The sequence below is a fragment of the Linepithema humile genome, chromosome 1, assembly GCF_040581485.1.
Source record: "Linepithema humile isolate Giens D197 chromosome 1, Lhum_UNIL_v1.0, whole genome shotgun sequence".
Lineage (NCBI taxonomy): Eukaryota > Metazoa > Arthropoda > Insecta > Hymenoptera > Formicidae > Linepithema > Linepithema humile.
This window is the reverse complement of record NC_090128.1, coordinates 7,152,426-7,168,878: the sequence shown is the minus strand read 5'-3', so window position 1 is coordinate 7,168,878 and position 16,453 is coordinate 7,152,426. Positions and strand designations below refer to the sequence as shown.

At 35.2% G+C, this 16,453-nt stretch overlaps 2 protein-coding genes across 9 annotated transcripts in view; one reads left to right on the top strand and one right to left on the bottom strand.

Annotated features, from left to right (window-relative positions):
- LOC105679718 (uncharacterized) overlaps window positions 1–16,453 on the bottom strand; it is a 143,770-nt gene that overhangs the window by 83,533 nt on the left and 43,784 nt on the right. The gene's annotated exons all lie outside the window — the stretch shown is intronic.
- The window catches only part of LOC105679715 (adenylate cyclase type 6), a 94,449-nt gene that overhangs the window by 70,550 nt on the left and 7,446 nt on the right, over window positions 1–16,453 (top strand). The window contains exons 8-22 of one of the 3 annotated variants that reach the window (XM_067361138.1): window positions 3,140–3,261; window positions 4,134–4,226; window positions 6,770–6,916; window positions 7,927–8,085; window positions 8,379–8,627; window positions 9,172–9,331; window positions 9,971–10,068; window positions 10,331–10,415; window positions 10,791–10,907; window positions 11,500–11,634; window positions 12,006–12,244; window positions 12,816–12,954; window positions 14,022–14,241; window positions 14,733–14,881; window positions 15,351–15,674. In XM_067361138.1, the coding sequence (XP_067217239.1) occupies window positions 3,140–3,261; window positions 4,134–4,226; window positions 6,770–6,916; window positions 7,927–8,085; window positions 8,379–8,627; window positions 9,172–9,331; window positions 9,971–10,068; window positions 10,331–10,415; window positions 10,791–10,907; window positions 11,500–11,634; window positions 12,006–12,244; window positions 12,816–12,954; window positions 14,022–14,241; window positions 14,733–14,881; window positions 15,351–15,671 (2,433 nt within the window). In that variant the 3' untranslated portion in view covers window positions 15,672–15,674. Of the gene's footprint in view, window positions 1–3,139; window positions 3,262–4,133; window positions 4,227–6,769; window positions 6,917–7,926; window positions 8,086–8,378; window positions 8,628–9,168; window positions 9,332–9,970; window positions 10,069–10,330; window positions 10,416–10,790; window positions 10,908–11,499; window positions 11,635–12,005; window positions 12,245–12,815; window positions 12,955–13,126; window positions 13,994–14,021; window positions 14,242–14,732; window positions 14,882–15,350; window positions 15,675–16,453 lie in introns of those variants that run through there. The other 2 variants (XM_012379910.2, XM_067361139.1) reach the window with 2 other exon arrangements.

Sequence of the window (16,453 nt, the reverse complement as noted above, 5' to 3'; positions counted from 1 at the left end):
TAATTGCAAGATTTATTTTAACGTCTCTTTAATCCCTTTAATCAATTATCCTTTAATCGCTATCGATAAAGCTGCATCATGGAAATAGCGATCATTATCGTTCCCATGGCTCGTCATCCTACCGGAATTTCGAGTAATTGATGTCTTTATTAATTATTAATGACCCCATCAGTGTGAACCACAGTGCGAGCATGTGAATACATGAAGGTACAAAGCTTGCATTAAAAACCGCAAGCAATTATCGCTCGAATAGTTTTGAATAAAAAAATAGATGCACAAAATCCTTATCAAAAGAAACAGAAACAGAATTATAAATTAAATTAAGAAACTTTTAACAAGAAGAAAAAAAGAAAATATATTAATTTCTTGAAATGCTCTAACAAATCTATAATAAAGGCATACATTTTTGCAAGAAAAATGTCACAATTTAAGATGTTAACTTTTTAAGAAAATACTTATAAAGATTTTAAACAAAAAAAAATAGTAAATATCGATTAAATATTATATACAATTCAAAAAATATAGATCTCCAATATTTTACATTGCCATAATTTATCCTGCAATTTTTATTACGCAAATCTCATGCTGCAGCAATTTTCCATTAAAATGTTGCAAAATCGTTGCCTTGATAACTTGCAGCACATTTTCAGATCAAATTCAGGTTGTATGGAAAGTATTCATACAAATGTAAAAAATCTCGAAGAAATGATTTCTTTTGAATTGTGGCAGCCTTCTTGCACGGATACGATATGACATCGGCATGATTCCAGTATTGGAAAATGTTAAGTGAAGGTGGCTTTGGAAAATGCTGGATGAAAATCAGAGCAGTGAGATTTCGCCAACTCGGACGGACTTTTTACCGCTTCCAATGAACGAGTTGAAAATCTACTACAAGCGAGCACGAAGAGCAACTAAAATACGTCAGATGCCATAGTCAGTGGCACAATACCCGGCGTGAATTCAATCAACTACGGGATTCAAGGGTGAAAACGCACCGCTGCGAATCTGAGGCTCGCGTATAATATCTCGTTGCCGGACGCGCGATTAGAAATCTGTCGCACAAAGAATGTAGGGGCTAGCAGTAACGAGCGATTCGATTCGGCTTTCATTCGAAGAGATCCGGAAGGATTTGCTGATGGAACTTTTCACGAGCGATTGTTGTCATGAATAAATACACAAGTCAGAATCGCAAAAAGCATTTTTTTTTTCAAGCTTTATACTGCAGATATCTCAATAAGTTTGCAATCAAGGATCCTAAGTAAAAATTTCATCTTTTAACAGAAAAGTATATTACATTCGGAATTATTAGTAATATACAAGAGTAATACAAGAGTATAAATATTAAATTTATTTTTTTTAATACTAGAAACAAACTATAATAAATCATGTCACTATTAACATACGAAAACGAATTTCTTTAAGCTACACAATACGTTGCACTTGTGCGATTTTTAACACCTGCTGAACTAAAAAAAAATAGAAATACAAATTTGCACTTTCTCTGCAAATTATATCTCACAGTCTGGCAAATGATGGGAAGCAATGTTTCATGAAAGTTTACGTCGCAGAAAGAGGCAGCTTAATAGATACTAATATGCAGAATCAAATTGTGTTACTGTTCTGTGAATAGAACTTTATTCAATCTTCTGTTAAGCGCGTTATTGTTTTCATGAAACGCGCACAGTTTTCATGAAAACTTTATTCCGCGAGAGCGTGTTAACCGATATTGCGGCATAATCATTATTTTACAATACCGCGAATCCAATACAGAACCCGGTGTACGCGCGTTTCACCATGCATTGTTGCTAATAAACACTGCGCACATTAAAACAATACAATGTGTGCTCTCAAAATGCCGGAACGACGATTGGCCAACAAAGTCCTGCTAATTTTATTTCGCCTAAACCTGTTATTGTTTAATTGTCGAAAATTAATGGACGAATTGTTTGCCAAAAAGCTTTGATAAAATAAAGCGCATCGAATGTTCATCAACTATTTGTCCAGCGGATATAATTTTGGCGTGCTTTGTTAAAAGTTTCGCTTTTGATTAGATAAACTTTTGAGACTTTTTAGTAGAAGATAAACTTTTAAATTAACAGGAAAATGTATTTCAAAACAGTGTTTTTCGTATATCTAAGACAAATAATCAAACGTATTTAATACAGAGTTCTAATTTTGTATCATTTATTTATTTTATATTTATTTTATTTCTTATTTTAAAATTTTATTGTATTAATATTTATCTCATTGTATTTTGATATCTGTAAATGACTGAATATCGTTCAAAATGTTCTTTTCCATTACTTAAAATATCAGCATTCTGTGACGAGAATAAATGACGATCGAAAGTCCTCAATTACGGTCTATTTTCAGCGGCATACGGAAATAACGGAAACCGAAATAAGCTAGGAGAATCTATTAAAGATAACGTTTTATCGTACATCGCTCATAACCACGGCACCGTTATAGCTCCAACGAAGGGCTTTATGCTATTAATCAGAAATCCGTGACCGATCGCGATACCCATCAGCTATTGTTCACGCCCGCTTGTTAATCGCCCCCGATCACCCGGTATGTGCGACAGCCGACGCATCGCCGTTATAACGACGTCGTGGGACGTGCGTATGCATTTAACAGCAATGAACATGCACCGGCGATGTTCTATCTCGCCATCTCTGATAACCGACAGCCGCACACCTCGACCAACGACAATGTGGACCGTATTTGCACTGCGAAAGCAACAAAAACAAAAGTAATGTTCTAAGCTGACGTCGTTATGCGAAACACTGTAAAACAAGCAGAGCGTGTACACGCGATTTTTGTAGGTGCAGTCGTTTCTACATTTGACACGAATTTCTATATTCATTAGCCAGACATGCATGTGATTCGTGTACTACTGTACAAGCAAATACAAAGTGGGTCCTTTCTATTTTTATGAATAGTGGTTTCTATCAATCTCGATTAATTTAAACCTCAATTTAATTTATTTCTCTCCTTTAATTCAACAAAATTTATTCCCTGGCTCTCTTTAATTTCAACAAAAAAAATTGCAGTTAAATTAATATTACAAACTAATTTATTTTTTAATTACACAAAATACAAATATTTTCTGTAATATTAACTATAATTTATTTCTCAGGAGAGGCTTTTACTCAGCGTGTTACCCAGACACGTTGCTATGGAAATGAAAGCCGACATAGCCGGAAAGCCGAAAGACACGATGTTTCACAAAATTTATATTCAAAGACACGAGAATGTTAGGTACGTATTTGTATATATCGATGATCCGCAAACAAATAATATCCACTTAAAACGCGCGTTTTAAAAATAGAGTCCAAGTGCCACTTCAAAAATGCCGCTTTAACATTTTGCAAATGAGACCTAGTTTCGTCTTGCTACTTATTCGGAGAAATTTACCGCTAAAACTACAAAGTCTGCAATAAACCAAACTTTATGATTCTTACGTGCGGCACAGATTTTTATTTTTCCGCAAAATTTGCATTTCTTAAGAATAATACTTTTTAAAGTACAGCTGTATTTGAAATAAATCTGTTAACCACAAATTACAAATTCGAAATCGCGTGTACTCTATAATACTACTGATATTTATATTTACGATATAACATCGTATTAATTATCAAATAACATAAACGCATGCAACATACAAAATGATACGCATAATCGTACAATTACGCACTCATGCTGCATAATTGAAAACATGACGGTTCATCACGCTACCGTGCATCAGATGTAAATACACGTGGTTGCATAGAGAGAATTCTAGATTGGCTCGGTTGAGACATAACATACAAACCCTCATATCTGCCGTCTCACCGAACTCAGGTCAATTTAACTTAACAGGATTGCGCAAAGAGTAAATGTCATGTTCATTTAACTTTAATGAGTTTCCGTGAACTTGCGGCTATTTTTCATTTCTAGTTTCCCCCTTTCGAAATATTTGAACCAATAATACCCCACAGCTTGTTGAATTGAAAATTAAATTTAAAATAATAATTAGAGAATACTTTTTAAAGATATTTACTTTAAAAGAAAATTTTCTCCATTATTAAAAAAATTTCATGCTTGTTTAAAATTTAATTTAACTATAAAATAATTGACTTCAAACATTTCAGCATTTTATTCGCCGACATTTGTGGATTTACCTCGCTCTCCGATCAATGCACTGCCGAAGAGCTCGTCAGATTGCTCAACGAACTTTTTGCGCGGTAAGAAACGCTATAATATTATTGAGAGTAATCTTAAGAATATATATATTATTAATTACATTTTAATTATATTAATGTATAAATAATGCATTTCTAATCAATATTTAATTATCTCTTTACGTTTTCTATATTTTCGCTAGTTACACACTTTCCCTAGAAAAAAATAATATACTTATATTATCAATGTTACCAAGAACGGCATCATTAATTGTGAGAAATATTAATCTGGGAGGCTTATAAAATTTAATCAAAATGCAACTAAAAGATCTCAAAATACCCGATGGATTATTCACTACCTACACATCGAGATTTCTCCCATTTTAGAATATGTAATTACGTTTGAAAGAAGTGCAGCAGATCGCTGCGTTCAACGCGTATATGTTTACAACTGTTTGACTTGCAGCATCAATTTCTTTCCGCTTCCTTCTCTCATGGTTCAACATCGATTTCTTGAATCTCGTAAATATTCTTCTTCCTCGGATTTGCAAAATCCTCTTTACATCCGCGGATACAAATCTCCTCTTTGAAGTCTCTTACGAATGAATCGCGCCGCTTTGTCGAATATCACTTTGACCTCGACACACGTTGCGTTTCGTAAACTACGTCACGTTGTTGTAATCTCCAAACCGAATTATGTAACGTTGTCGTTCCTTTGACCTGGCCATTTCTATTGTGCGAGAGACGAATTGTGAGCTTTACATAAAGTTTGCAATATTTTGAGAATATAATAATAATGCTTTACATATGCCTGCTACAATCTGCTTATGGCAATGCCGCCCTAACATCACTGTATAACTGCATAAATACTGAAATATTTTCGATATTCATATACTTACAATGCAAAAATCAAGTGCATTCACAAAATTTGCAAATAGTAAATCACTCTATCATATAAAATTAAATTTATGTTATATAAATGATATTAAATCATATAAACATTAATATTAAATTATGTTTGTAATTGAATACTGTATGAACATTGCACGAATGTTTCCAATGCGATCCAATAGATCAATGTTACAAAATGCCACAAATATCAATGACATATTTGTAAAATAATATTCCACGTTTATATCAAGAGATACTTTGCACACCCTCAAGCTTTTATCTTGATGAATACTGTCAATCTACATTTATATCAAGGGTTTCTCAACCCTCCTCAAGTCTTGTTTCAATCAAATCATGTTCCTCATGTCCTACAAGTGATCAGAAAGACTTCGGCAACTCCGAATATCACGTCCCTGTCGACTTTTCTGGTCAATAGAGTCTACTTATCCTACTACCAAGAGGGATTTGCTAAAAGATCATATAGACGGCTTTCACTTCTCAAGACAATGTCCGCTCTCACACATCAATAGTCTAGATAACTTGTTGGAATTCTGGGAATGTAACTCTACAAGAAAAAACAAGTGTCTTTCTAAAAAAAAACAGGAAAGAATAAAGAACACGAAAGACGTATAAATAACATTTGACGAAAAAAGGTAGCGTGACATTTTACCAATTCTCTCTAGCATTATCAAAAAATAATTAAAGATTATATCGTACATCTCCCTAAATTACATCAATGGAAACAATTCAGCGAACAATTTAGCCATCTATGAACATTTTTTATGTAAAACAAATTTAGCAAATAAATACATTTTTTTATATACTTTATAATAAAATAACAACGATAAATATTGCATATTAATATTTTTAAAAATTTTCGGAATCAATATTAAAATAAAAGTCGATTACATCAATTTACATCTAAAAGACTCAGTAGTAATATGTTAATAATTGAGTTGAATTTAATTACCATTTTGGCCGCGCAACTCCATCGGGACTGTTATTTCCCCTCCATCGTTCTAAACTGGTTTAACATAATACATACTACGTGTTGTGTGGATTTGCTGCGCGTGAAATATTAATATCGCCCTTCTGGCGTCCCAAATTAATTCCATATAGTATGTGCTGCGCGAAGCGCGATGTCACTGAATATCTAATCTAAATAAACCGATTATCTCCCGGTTGTGTCTTTATTTTAGTTAACGCGCCATTCCTCTATCATCTTGAATTAATGGACCGCTGTATAGTATTTATATTCTGCGTAATGCTGTTCAATCGCGCTTTCATGACGAAATATGTTGCAACGTCAATAACATCAATGTCAACGTCGAAAAAGACAAGTAGCAACAAAATTGAAAGTTTAATTAAAAAATTTAATTAAAAATTTAATAAAGAAATTTGGCAACAAAATAATAAAAATACGAATTCTAAAATACGATGTGTATGTTTACATATAAAATCATGCTAGAAAAATATCACTGAAGTAACATGAAATTTAGCTATATAAGGAAAAATATCTTTTGTACACATTGTTACGAAATTGGCTTTTGCAGAGGTTGATTTAACTGCAAAAGCCAAAGAGTTACGTAACATTTTTGCGAAAAATATTTCTCTTGATTTTCCCGAAGTGGATTTTACGTTCGATAGCTAGGTTTCCTCTGTATTGTTACGTTTCAATAAATCGTTATCGTTAAACTCGCGGAAATATCGCGCAGGTTTGACAGGCTAGCTGCTGAGCATCACTGCCTCAGGATAAAACTCCTTGGAGACTGCTATTATTGCGTTTCCGGGCTTCCAGAACCGCGGCCCGATCATGCTCACTGTTGCGTAGAGATGGGATTGGACATGATCGATGCAATAACGTAAGTCCTTTACCTCTTTTATCTCCAAGCAATAGCTTCATTATACATTTACCGTGTAAGAACATTGCTATCATTTTGTCCGTGTTATTTCAAGAACGTAAGATACATAAATAACTAAAGCATAATCGATAGATCTGCAACGATTCCAAATACATTGATATTTGACTAGCAAAGTCAAAGAGTCACATAATATGCAATATCCTAGTTGGCTTGAGAAAGAAACAGTTGAAAATAGAATCTCGAAAGTTGCTGAAACACGTACCGAGGAGGATACTAGAAGGATCAAAGTGACATCCGAGCAATAAAGATGCTTTCGCGAGACGACCACAGAACTTCCGGCGCAGTTATATCCGCGCACTGCCCCACTGCTCGTTTCGTTCGTGTTTTCATAAAACGCGTTTCATCGTCAAAGAGGAGATTTCCTCGGAGAGCGCAGAGTACGTGCCCGCGATTGAGGTCGATACGTGTCGCCAAATGAAAAGGTCCTCGTCATTCGCGGGTCACTGCGGATATATTACCAGCTATATGCGTTTAAACTTGATTCTAATTTCGCTTTAACCCTCGTCATACAGAGCGTCATATTTCTTGTAAATCTTTCTCCCATCGAACTTGACACTGCAGTTGAAATACGTTTCGCAATTTTTGTACGTAAAACGTTGTTGTAAAGTATTCTCGCGACAAAAAGCCAACGTACGAGAATAGACGCGCGCGAGAAATTACGTACGAAAGAACGCGAGCGTTCGGAGAACAGTCATTGTAATTGAAGAGCACTTAAAGTGGGTCAACTGTCACGAAAAAATCGATAATTGCATATAAAAGCTCCTCTTTTTTCATCAATAACAAAAATAACTTCTCCAATATTTCATTTTAAGTACGTTCTCGGGGTGTACTTAACGGTAAAAAAGTTGTTTTCGTGACACGAATTCGGACGAATTATCCAACTATTATATATATGTATTTCGTCGCCTAACACCGGAAGGAACGATAAATTCTCGTATATATCTCGGCAGGTTGGTTCGCGAGGTAATGGCGGTAAACGTAAATATGAGAGTAGGCATCCACACGGGTCGGGTTCACTGCGGGGTCCTCGGTTTGAGGAAATGGCAGTTCGATGTTTGGAGCAACGACGTGACCCTAGCCAATTACATGGAAAGCGGAGGGATACCCGGGTGAGTACAAGCAATTTTGTTCGAGGTTTGTCAGCCTTCGACCAGTTTACCCTCTTCAAATTAGTCCCGATTGACAGCCATAAATTACAGGAGTGATCCTGTTTCTGTTCGCTTCACTCTACTCTGTATACAATTCTTCAATCCCGGAACTTATTTAAATAATAAATAACAAAAATATAAATATCGTAAAATATAGATATTATTTTCGTCGAAAACAATTTTCTCAATATCAATAGAAAAATTAAATTATGTCAACGAAGCTAATATTAGAGAGAAGGTATGGTATTTCGCAGACGTGTGCACATCACGAAGGAAACCTTAGATTGCTTGGGTGGATTCTACGAAGTCGAGGAAGGCCACGGGGGCGAAAGAAATGCGTACTTAAAAGACCATAACATCAGGACTTACCTAATTGTCCCAGGTGACACATTCAAGGATAATATAACTACTTCCGGAATGAGAAAGAACTTTCCTGCGAATGGTAATGTGTCCAAAGAAATGAGGGTTATGGGCCACGGCTCGCAACATGGAAAACAAACTAAGTAAGCTCTTCTCTTATTGTTGCTTAAGCTTTTAGCTTTTGACGTTAAAGCAACATAATATATAATTTTATTGCTTAAATAAGTTTCAAAAATATCCAAAAATTATGAAAACGACAGAATGTTGCCTAACAATCGAAAAATAATTGTGATTATTATGTCCCTATTATTCACAATTTACAACTATGAAATAAATCGATCATATTATTTGTACTTAAAAAAATAACGTAATAAACAAATCTCAAATAAAAGATTCGAATAGTTTAAAGCAAAAATGTCGAGTTCGAACATCTCGAATTCAAATATACTTTCGGCTCAAAAGATTCGAGCTAACTTAGCGTCCGATCTCGAGATTCAAACTGTCTGATCCGCTCGACTACCTAAAATCTCCAAATGCTAATAATAAGTAACATAAACATTGTTACTTGTTGTGATAAATAAAATTAATTTGTCGAAAATGTTATGTTAGAATAATTTACACGCTGGGAAATTAAGTTAGTTTTACGATATCTTATAATCGGATAACACCTGCTGCATGTTTCAGCAGATTAGGTTTCGTCGAAACCATCGAGAGCGAAAAGGATCCCGAAGATGAGGTGAACGAATACCTAATGAGAGCGATCGATGCTAGAAGCATAGATCAATCGAGAGCAGAGCATTGTACGCCCTTTAGATTGACATTTCGAAGACCGGACGTCGAAGAAAAAGTATTGAATTACTTTACAAAGCAATTAAAAATTATCTTGAATTAAAATAAATTAATTAATATTTAAATTATATAATTAAATTGAAAAAAATATAATGTTTTAAATCCATTGCAAAACATTTGCGGAACTAATTTTATATTTTGAATACATCTTTCAAATCAATCTTAATATAAAATTATAAAATTTTTAGATTAACATAATCTAATGTTTGTTAAAATTATATCAAATTAGAAGTAAAGATTGTTTCATGTTTTAATATTAATTATTTCAAATGTATTTTATATATAGATTATTTCAATTTTACATCATTTATTCAACAAAACAAGTACGATATGTGAACTGTAATTACGTACTAAGCTATCTATACATACTGTGTATATAATCGACGTGGTAATCCGCATTAATAGAAGTTTAAATTTCATTTTGATTAATTCGCTAAACGGATGTTTGGATCATTTGGATTCCACGTTTAATCGTGCGTTACAATCGATTTAACAAGATTCTGCATTTTCGCGCCGAAAAGAAGATCCACGTCAAATCTGTCCACAGAAACTAATGATCAAAAGCGCATCCGTTATGCGGCAAATAAATTAAGGAATAATCCGCGATATTTGCAATTATTTTAATAACCTGTTGCAGTATTCGCGCGAGAGAGACAGGATGCTCTCGGCTTATTTTGTATGCTCCGGTTTTGTTTACATGGTCGTTGTGGTCGCAATAGCCATCACCCTTAGCAGGTAAATATACGAATCAATAAATTCTATCTCCTATGTAACTGCGTATTTTTATGATGTTTACTCCATTAATAATCAACAGTCTACTCAAGCTCAATTATGCTCCATTTCAATACTCACAAACACATTTACGAAAATAATTCGATAAGTAGAATAACAGTAGAAATCGATAACATTAAAGATAGAACTGATAATTACAAAATTGAAAGCATTAAAGACAGAAAAAACGAAAAACATCGTGCTAAAAATATCCTTGCCTTCGCAGGAGCATGTACTTCTACATCTGCACAGGAATTAGTATATTGGTGATAGCCGTGGTTAACGGTATCTTATTAGCAGAAAAAAATGAGGTATGTTGATAAATACTTCCATACATTTAAGAAGCTATTTACGTTTTGAGGTTTTTGGGATAGCAAAAATACATTCCTAACTACAATTATTTTCCTTCTCATCGCATTAATGTCAAAATGAACGCATATCGAGCACGATATTTAAATCGCGCGATACATCACGTGCCACGTTGGGTCGATGACGAAACTCTGGATGAGTGCCACTTCCTTTTGACCTTGACCATGTGGCAAGCTTCCAGGTCACTGCCGAAACTATCAATACTATTCAATACTATGGCGCGCCCGTTGATCTCTCAATAATCCCGCGGGATAATCTCCTGTACTCGTCGAACTTAATTAGACGGGCGAAATAGAAATCTCGTGCACGTTTTGCAGAAGGTACCGCAATGGATGAGAAGCGCGGCCTTGCAAATCTTGGAGAATCGCATCGTCGCGCAGGGCGTCGCGTCTATCGTCGTGTTCCTGACGTTCATCACGGTATTATCACCACTAGTAAGTGATCGAAGCGCAATTGTTTATATGGCTATTGTTTATATTTCATGCTATCATGAATTTTGCTACCTAAAACGCTTTTCATGTATCAAAAACAGCATGTTACGATATCGATAACATCTTCGTGTTTCGCGAGTGCGTAAAGAAAAATTTCAATTTGCAACATTTTATTATTCACGAAGCTTTCAAAAAGCGTGGAATACGAAAATGTCAAAATTAAATAAGCAATTTATTTGACGTCGCGTAGTTTCCGGCGTATGCTTTCCGTTTTTATTTTTTTAATCCAATAACAGATCCTGTTATCCGTTTCAGAAAACTCGTTATACAGGAATTATAGCGCGACGTGAGTTAGAATCACCGGTGCTAAAACTTTCGCCGATAAATCGTGCGCGAGCGTCGATACAGCAATTAATCATAAACACTGCGGAATAATAGCATCGCCGCGAACGCTCGCGATTGAATCATGAGCGGAAAGAGCGGCGTCGGTCGTACGCCAGATCGCGGGGTTCGCCATTAGCGATCGAACGATCTGCGTCCACGCAGTAAAACAGCGGTAAATAACGATCGTTTCGTGTTGCTTTTCTCACTGCAGATCACACTAGACGGAATTGACGTTTGCAACAACACTAACGCTTCGCCTTTCGCGGAGTGGGATGAGAATTCCGCCGTGCAGAAAGTGCCAGCAAACGTCGACGTAGGCACCTGCGACTATATCCTTTTCTGTGATGTAAGTTGAATAAAAACGTGCGATATTAACATTGAGCGGAAGACCGAGATATTCGTAAATTAAATCCGCTTTCGCTCCAGTTCGCAAAATCGCTGTGAAAGACACGCGAATAATAGACGAATGTTAAACAATCACGCTTACAATTACCTTAATTAATTTTTGACGAACGTAATTGTTCAATAAAATCTTAAGCCGTATATAAAATTCGCGATAAGAAATTAACGATCAAAAGCATGAAATGAAAAACTAAAGATTTGCCGTTCTCGCGCAATTCCGTAACGCGAAGAAGCAAACTTCGAGCAATAACTTTGGACGGCAATTTCAACGAAACGGCAAGGATTCTAACATTCCGCAACTGCTGCTGATTACAGCTGTTTCCGGTTCTGGTGATGCTAGTGATGGTGACCTGCGCGGTGTACCAGATCCTAACATCGGTCTTTAAAGTAATCGTATTGAGCATCGTCGTGACTTGTTATCTCGGGGTCAGCATTTACCAGGCACTACATGAGGGCGTCGTCGAACAAGCTGAAAGATGGTTGGCGGGCGTTCTGGTGGTTTTCTTCATGGCCTGCCTAGTGGCACACTCTCAACACACAGAGACGACCTACAGGTCGAACATTCAAACACGCTTCGCCGCTAAAACAATGCCTCCCCTCCCTTCCGCCCCTCCACACCGAGAAGCAACGTCAGCTTAAAGATATATCCCGAAGTTGCACGTTATAAGCCTTTGAAGACCCTTGTGAAATTTCTCACAAGAACCTTTGTCTATAGCGAACGATGTCGCGGATCGACGGTTCTCTTGTGAACTGATTTCCGTAGAATATTTTCATAGTCGAGATAAAAATCAAATAAGCCATTCGTGAAAGCCATTTCATGAATATGTTGACGTAAATTTAATTACAGCAAAAATATCGCTGAAAAATACGATTGCTTACAACGCGTGTAAATTAATACTATATAAAGTAAAATAAATGAAAAATAAAGTATTGCAATATGCTGAAAGAATACGCGACATCGTCATGCAAATATTAGAAATTTTTAAATCGCTGATGTTAATACATTTCGTAAAACATCTCCTACCTATCCTAAAAACGTAATATAGTTTGATGAAAGAGAACTGCAAACTTTTTTAACTCACGCTTTAGATGAAGAATATTAATGTATGCTCTATACTAATACAGATTAGACTTCCTGTGGAAATTGCAAGCGACCGAGGAGAAAGAGGAGATAGAACACTTAAAGGCCTACAACCAGAAACTGCTCGCGAATATACTTCCGGAGCACGTAGCCGCCCACTTCCTATCTACTGTCAATTCAGACGTAAGCTGCATGCAAAATTATTCAAAAATAATTCGCGTAAAAGCTTTATAATGCTCTTATTATTGTATTATTATAAATTATAATATTTTTTCAACTTTGATTTCAACGAAATAGTTCGAATAATACTTTACAAACGTTTGGTCTGAATAAATGCGAGATACTTGTTTTGTAGTCTGCGTATATGACAAGAATAGTGCGCTCGAAACACAATGGATAAAGACAAGAATATTGACAATGCATTCTGACACTTGTTAACGAGGTTAAGCGATTACAGATTAAATAGCGCTCTGTCTCTGCCTTTATTTCTATTGACTATTTACGATTGAAACACCAGAATGCCAGTATACAATTGAAAAGTGGATATATATAACACAAAGTCTTTTATATCTTGAAATGCGAAGTATATTAAGCTATCTAAGACAAGTTATCAGAATATAATAAATTATATATGAAAATATATAAAATATATAATCATAATTTTTCTTTGTTTTTCTTCTTACTTTTCTTCTATTTAAATTGCAAATATATAGATAACATCCTAAACAATTGCATATCATAATCCTAATGGGAAAATGGGAAAAGAGTCCCATAAGGATTATTTGAGCAATGTTGCGTGTTTACGATTCAATTAAGTCACTGTCAAAGTTTCAGAATTGGATCCCAACTGTACATAAGAACCCTTAGAGACTGACATGTTAAATCATTCTATCTACAGACTGAATTTCAATAATATTTGCCCATTTGCCTAATTTGCCGTGTCACGCTTAGAAATGATCTCTAAATTAGATTTACTAAGAGAGACTTAACAACAAATAATGATTTCAAGTTTGTTTAAAATGCAATCTTGACTTATTTCAGCACAAAAGTACAAATAATTAAACCAGAAATTTAAAATTATCACAAAATTAGTTTACTAAATTGAAAATTAAAACTTCCTTAGAACACTAAATAACTTAAAATTAAAAATTAGCAACTGTTTAGTAACAAAATTCCTATAGAAGATTCATTTAAAAAATAATTTAAATAAAAATAAATCTCAACTGATACGCTCACCGATTGATTCGCAGGAATTATACCACGAACAATGCGATTTTGTATGCATTATGTTCGCCTCAATTCCGAACTTTTCGGAGTTCTACGTCGAGCTCGAAGCAAATAACGAGGGCGTGGAATGTCTCAGACTCCTCAACGAGATCATCGCTGATTTCGACGAGATACTCGCCGAAGAGCAGTTCAAGTACATCGAGAAGATCAAGAGCACGGGCGCCACGTACATGGCCGCTTCGGGTATGTCTTCGCGCGAATTCTAACAACATCGACGCTCGTTATGAAGGCCGTTTCCGTGTCATCGACTTTTATACTCTTCCGAAAGAGCAGCGTTGTGTGTGCAATTAATCGCTAGATCGGCCGAAACTGATTGAATTAAATCAGCTTAATAATTCTCCCTAACTGATTTGATTAATTTAAAGAAACATTGTGAAATATATATATCTTCATTAAATATCTTGACAACTAACTTTTGATCTTCATTTACTTGCTATCGGGTGTAAGTATTCTCGTTAGCTTCGCGTTAAAAATTTCCAATTTTAATTCCAATAGTGTTTCTCTAATTGCACAAAGGCGAATCCAATTTTCCACGGTCACTTGACTTTTTGCGCAATCTCCGAACAATTCTCTAACGAGGCAAACGACTCCCTAATCAAATTACACAGGACAACACAATTGGGATAATGTCACATTGAGTTTACCCTTGTCTCTCTCTTTCTCTATTGCTTTAGGCTTAACGAAAAGCACCTCTGACATGCGGGATTTCAAACACATAGTCGCTATGGCGGACTATGCTCTGAGGATCCGCGAGCAGCTGGCCTATGTAAATGAACACAGCTTCAATAACTTCCGCATGCGTGTGGGCATCAACATCGGACCGGTAATGTCAAAAGAGCGTGAAGCAATCTTTGACTACTGTGCAATTTTTTTTTTTTTCATACGTAACCCGTAAGTTGTACTCAACAAAATCTATCAATTCAAAATCTGAAGTTGTATTACAAATTCATAATAACAACTTAATAAAATTGTATTTTGTATTAACTTTAAATTAAATAAAAAGTAACATATTATTAAAAAATAGTTCTTAAAAAATTTATATTACATTTTTCAAATATTTTTACCGTTATTTTAATAACATTTCCAAAAAAAGCTTTCTATATCGATTTTATTATTTTTTTAACTTTAAAACACGACTCGAGTATCTATGCGTCAAATGCGTAATTTTTTTTTAGTATCTCGTCGAGTTTTTATATTTTGTTCATGTACTTGGACTCAGCTGTACGGAAGAAAATCTTGGCAAAACCGCTAAGAATTTCGAAACAGGAAAACTTATAATGCGAATTGCGCAGGTGGTCGCCGGCGTGATTGGCGCCAGGAAGCCGCAATATGACATCTGGGGCAACGCCGTGAACGTGGCCTCCAGGATGGACTCTACAGGCGTGCTAGACGGGATTCAAGTCACCCAGGAGGTTCGCGATATTTTGGTCGCGAAAGGATATTCGCTCACCTGCCGCGGGACGATTCAGGTCAAAGGGAAAGGTAGCATGATAACTTACTTCCTGGACGGCCCACGAGACATCACGAAATCTAATCAGGTGGACGCCACCAGGACGAATTCGAACAACAATACCGATGCCATAGAGAAAATCTCCAACAATGGGGCTGTCTGATTGGTATTTGTTCACGCATTAAGATTTAAATTTTATTTTACATTCTATTTCTTTAAATAGATAAAAATTATATCGCCAAATTTGTAAAAAAAAGTGTTTGTTTTTTATTGTTTTGTGAAACTCTGCTTCGGAAATATTCACACCTTTTCATGATCGGTTTGCTAGATACGTATATTGCACGTTCGATGCAGTTATATTATAGCGTGGTAATCGACCGCATAATCCCTCGATAAATTTGGATTCGTGAAGGGAGAAGGAAGGCAAAAGGGGGTTACTATCTGAGGCGGAGTAACAACCTACATTAATACACAAATGCGGATATCTACCTAAAATACTTTAAAAATTGCTATCGGAATATTTGAATATTATACCTCCTTTAACTGCTTTGCAATTTTTTTAATTGTGTTTTTGATCCTTCCGTATTATATGTGAATGATTAATTTAAACATATCTCCATTTATCGCGCAATTCGATAACTCTTAAACATTCCGTTTGAATCGATGCAGTGCAGAAGATAATTTAATATACGAATTCATACAAATACAAGTACACTTTTATTAATCTTTTTAAGTTTTATTTAGTTACATTTGTATACTTTATTAAAATAACTATTTCTTATTTAACATGGTTCAATGTTGTCGAAATATTTGTCAGAATTCGATAAATTCTCATTTTAATATGTATCTTTTAATAAATATTTAAAAAATAAATTCCTATGGAAGCAGTTTGCTGCTACTGGCCTATCGGCTTTCCCGGACATTCTATATATTTTTATTTATTAT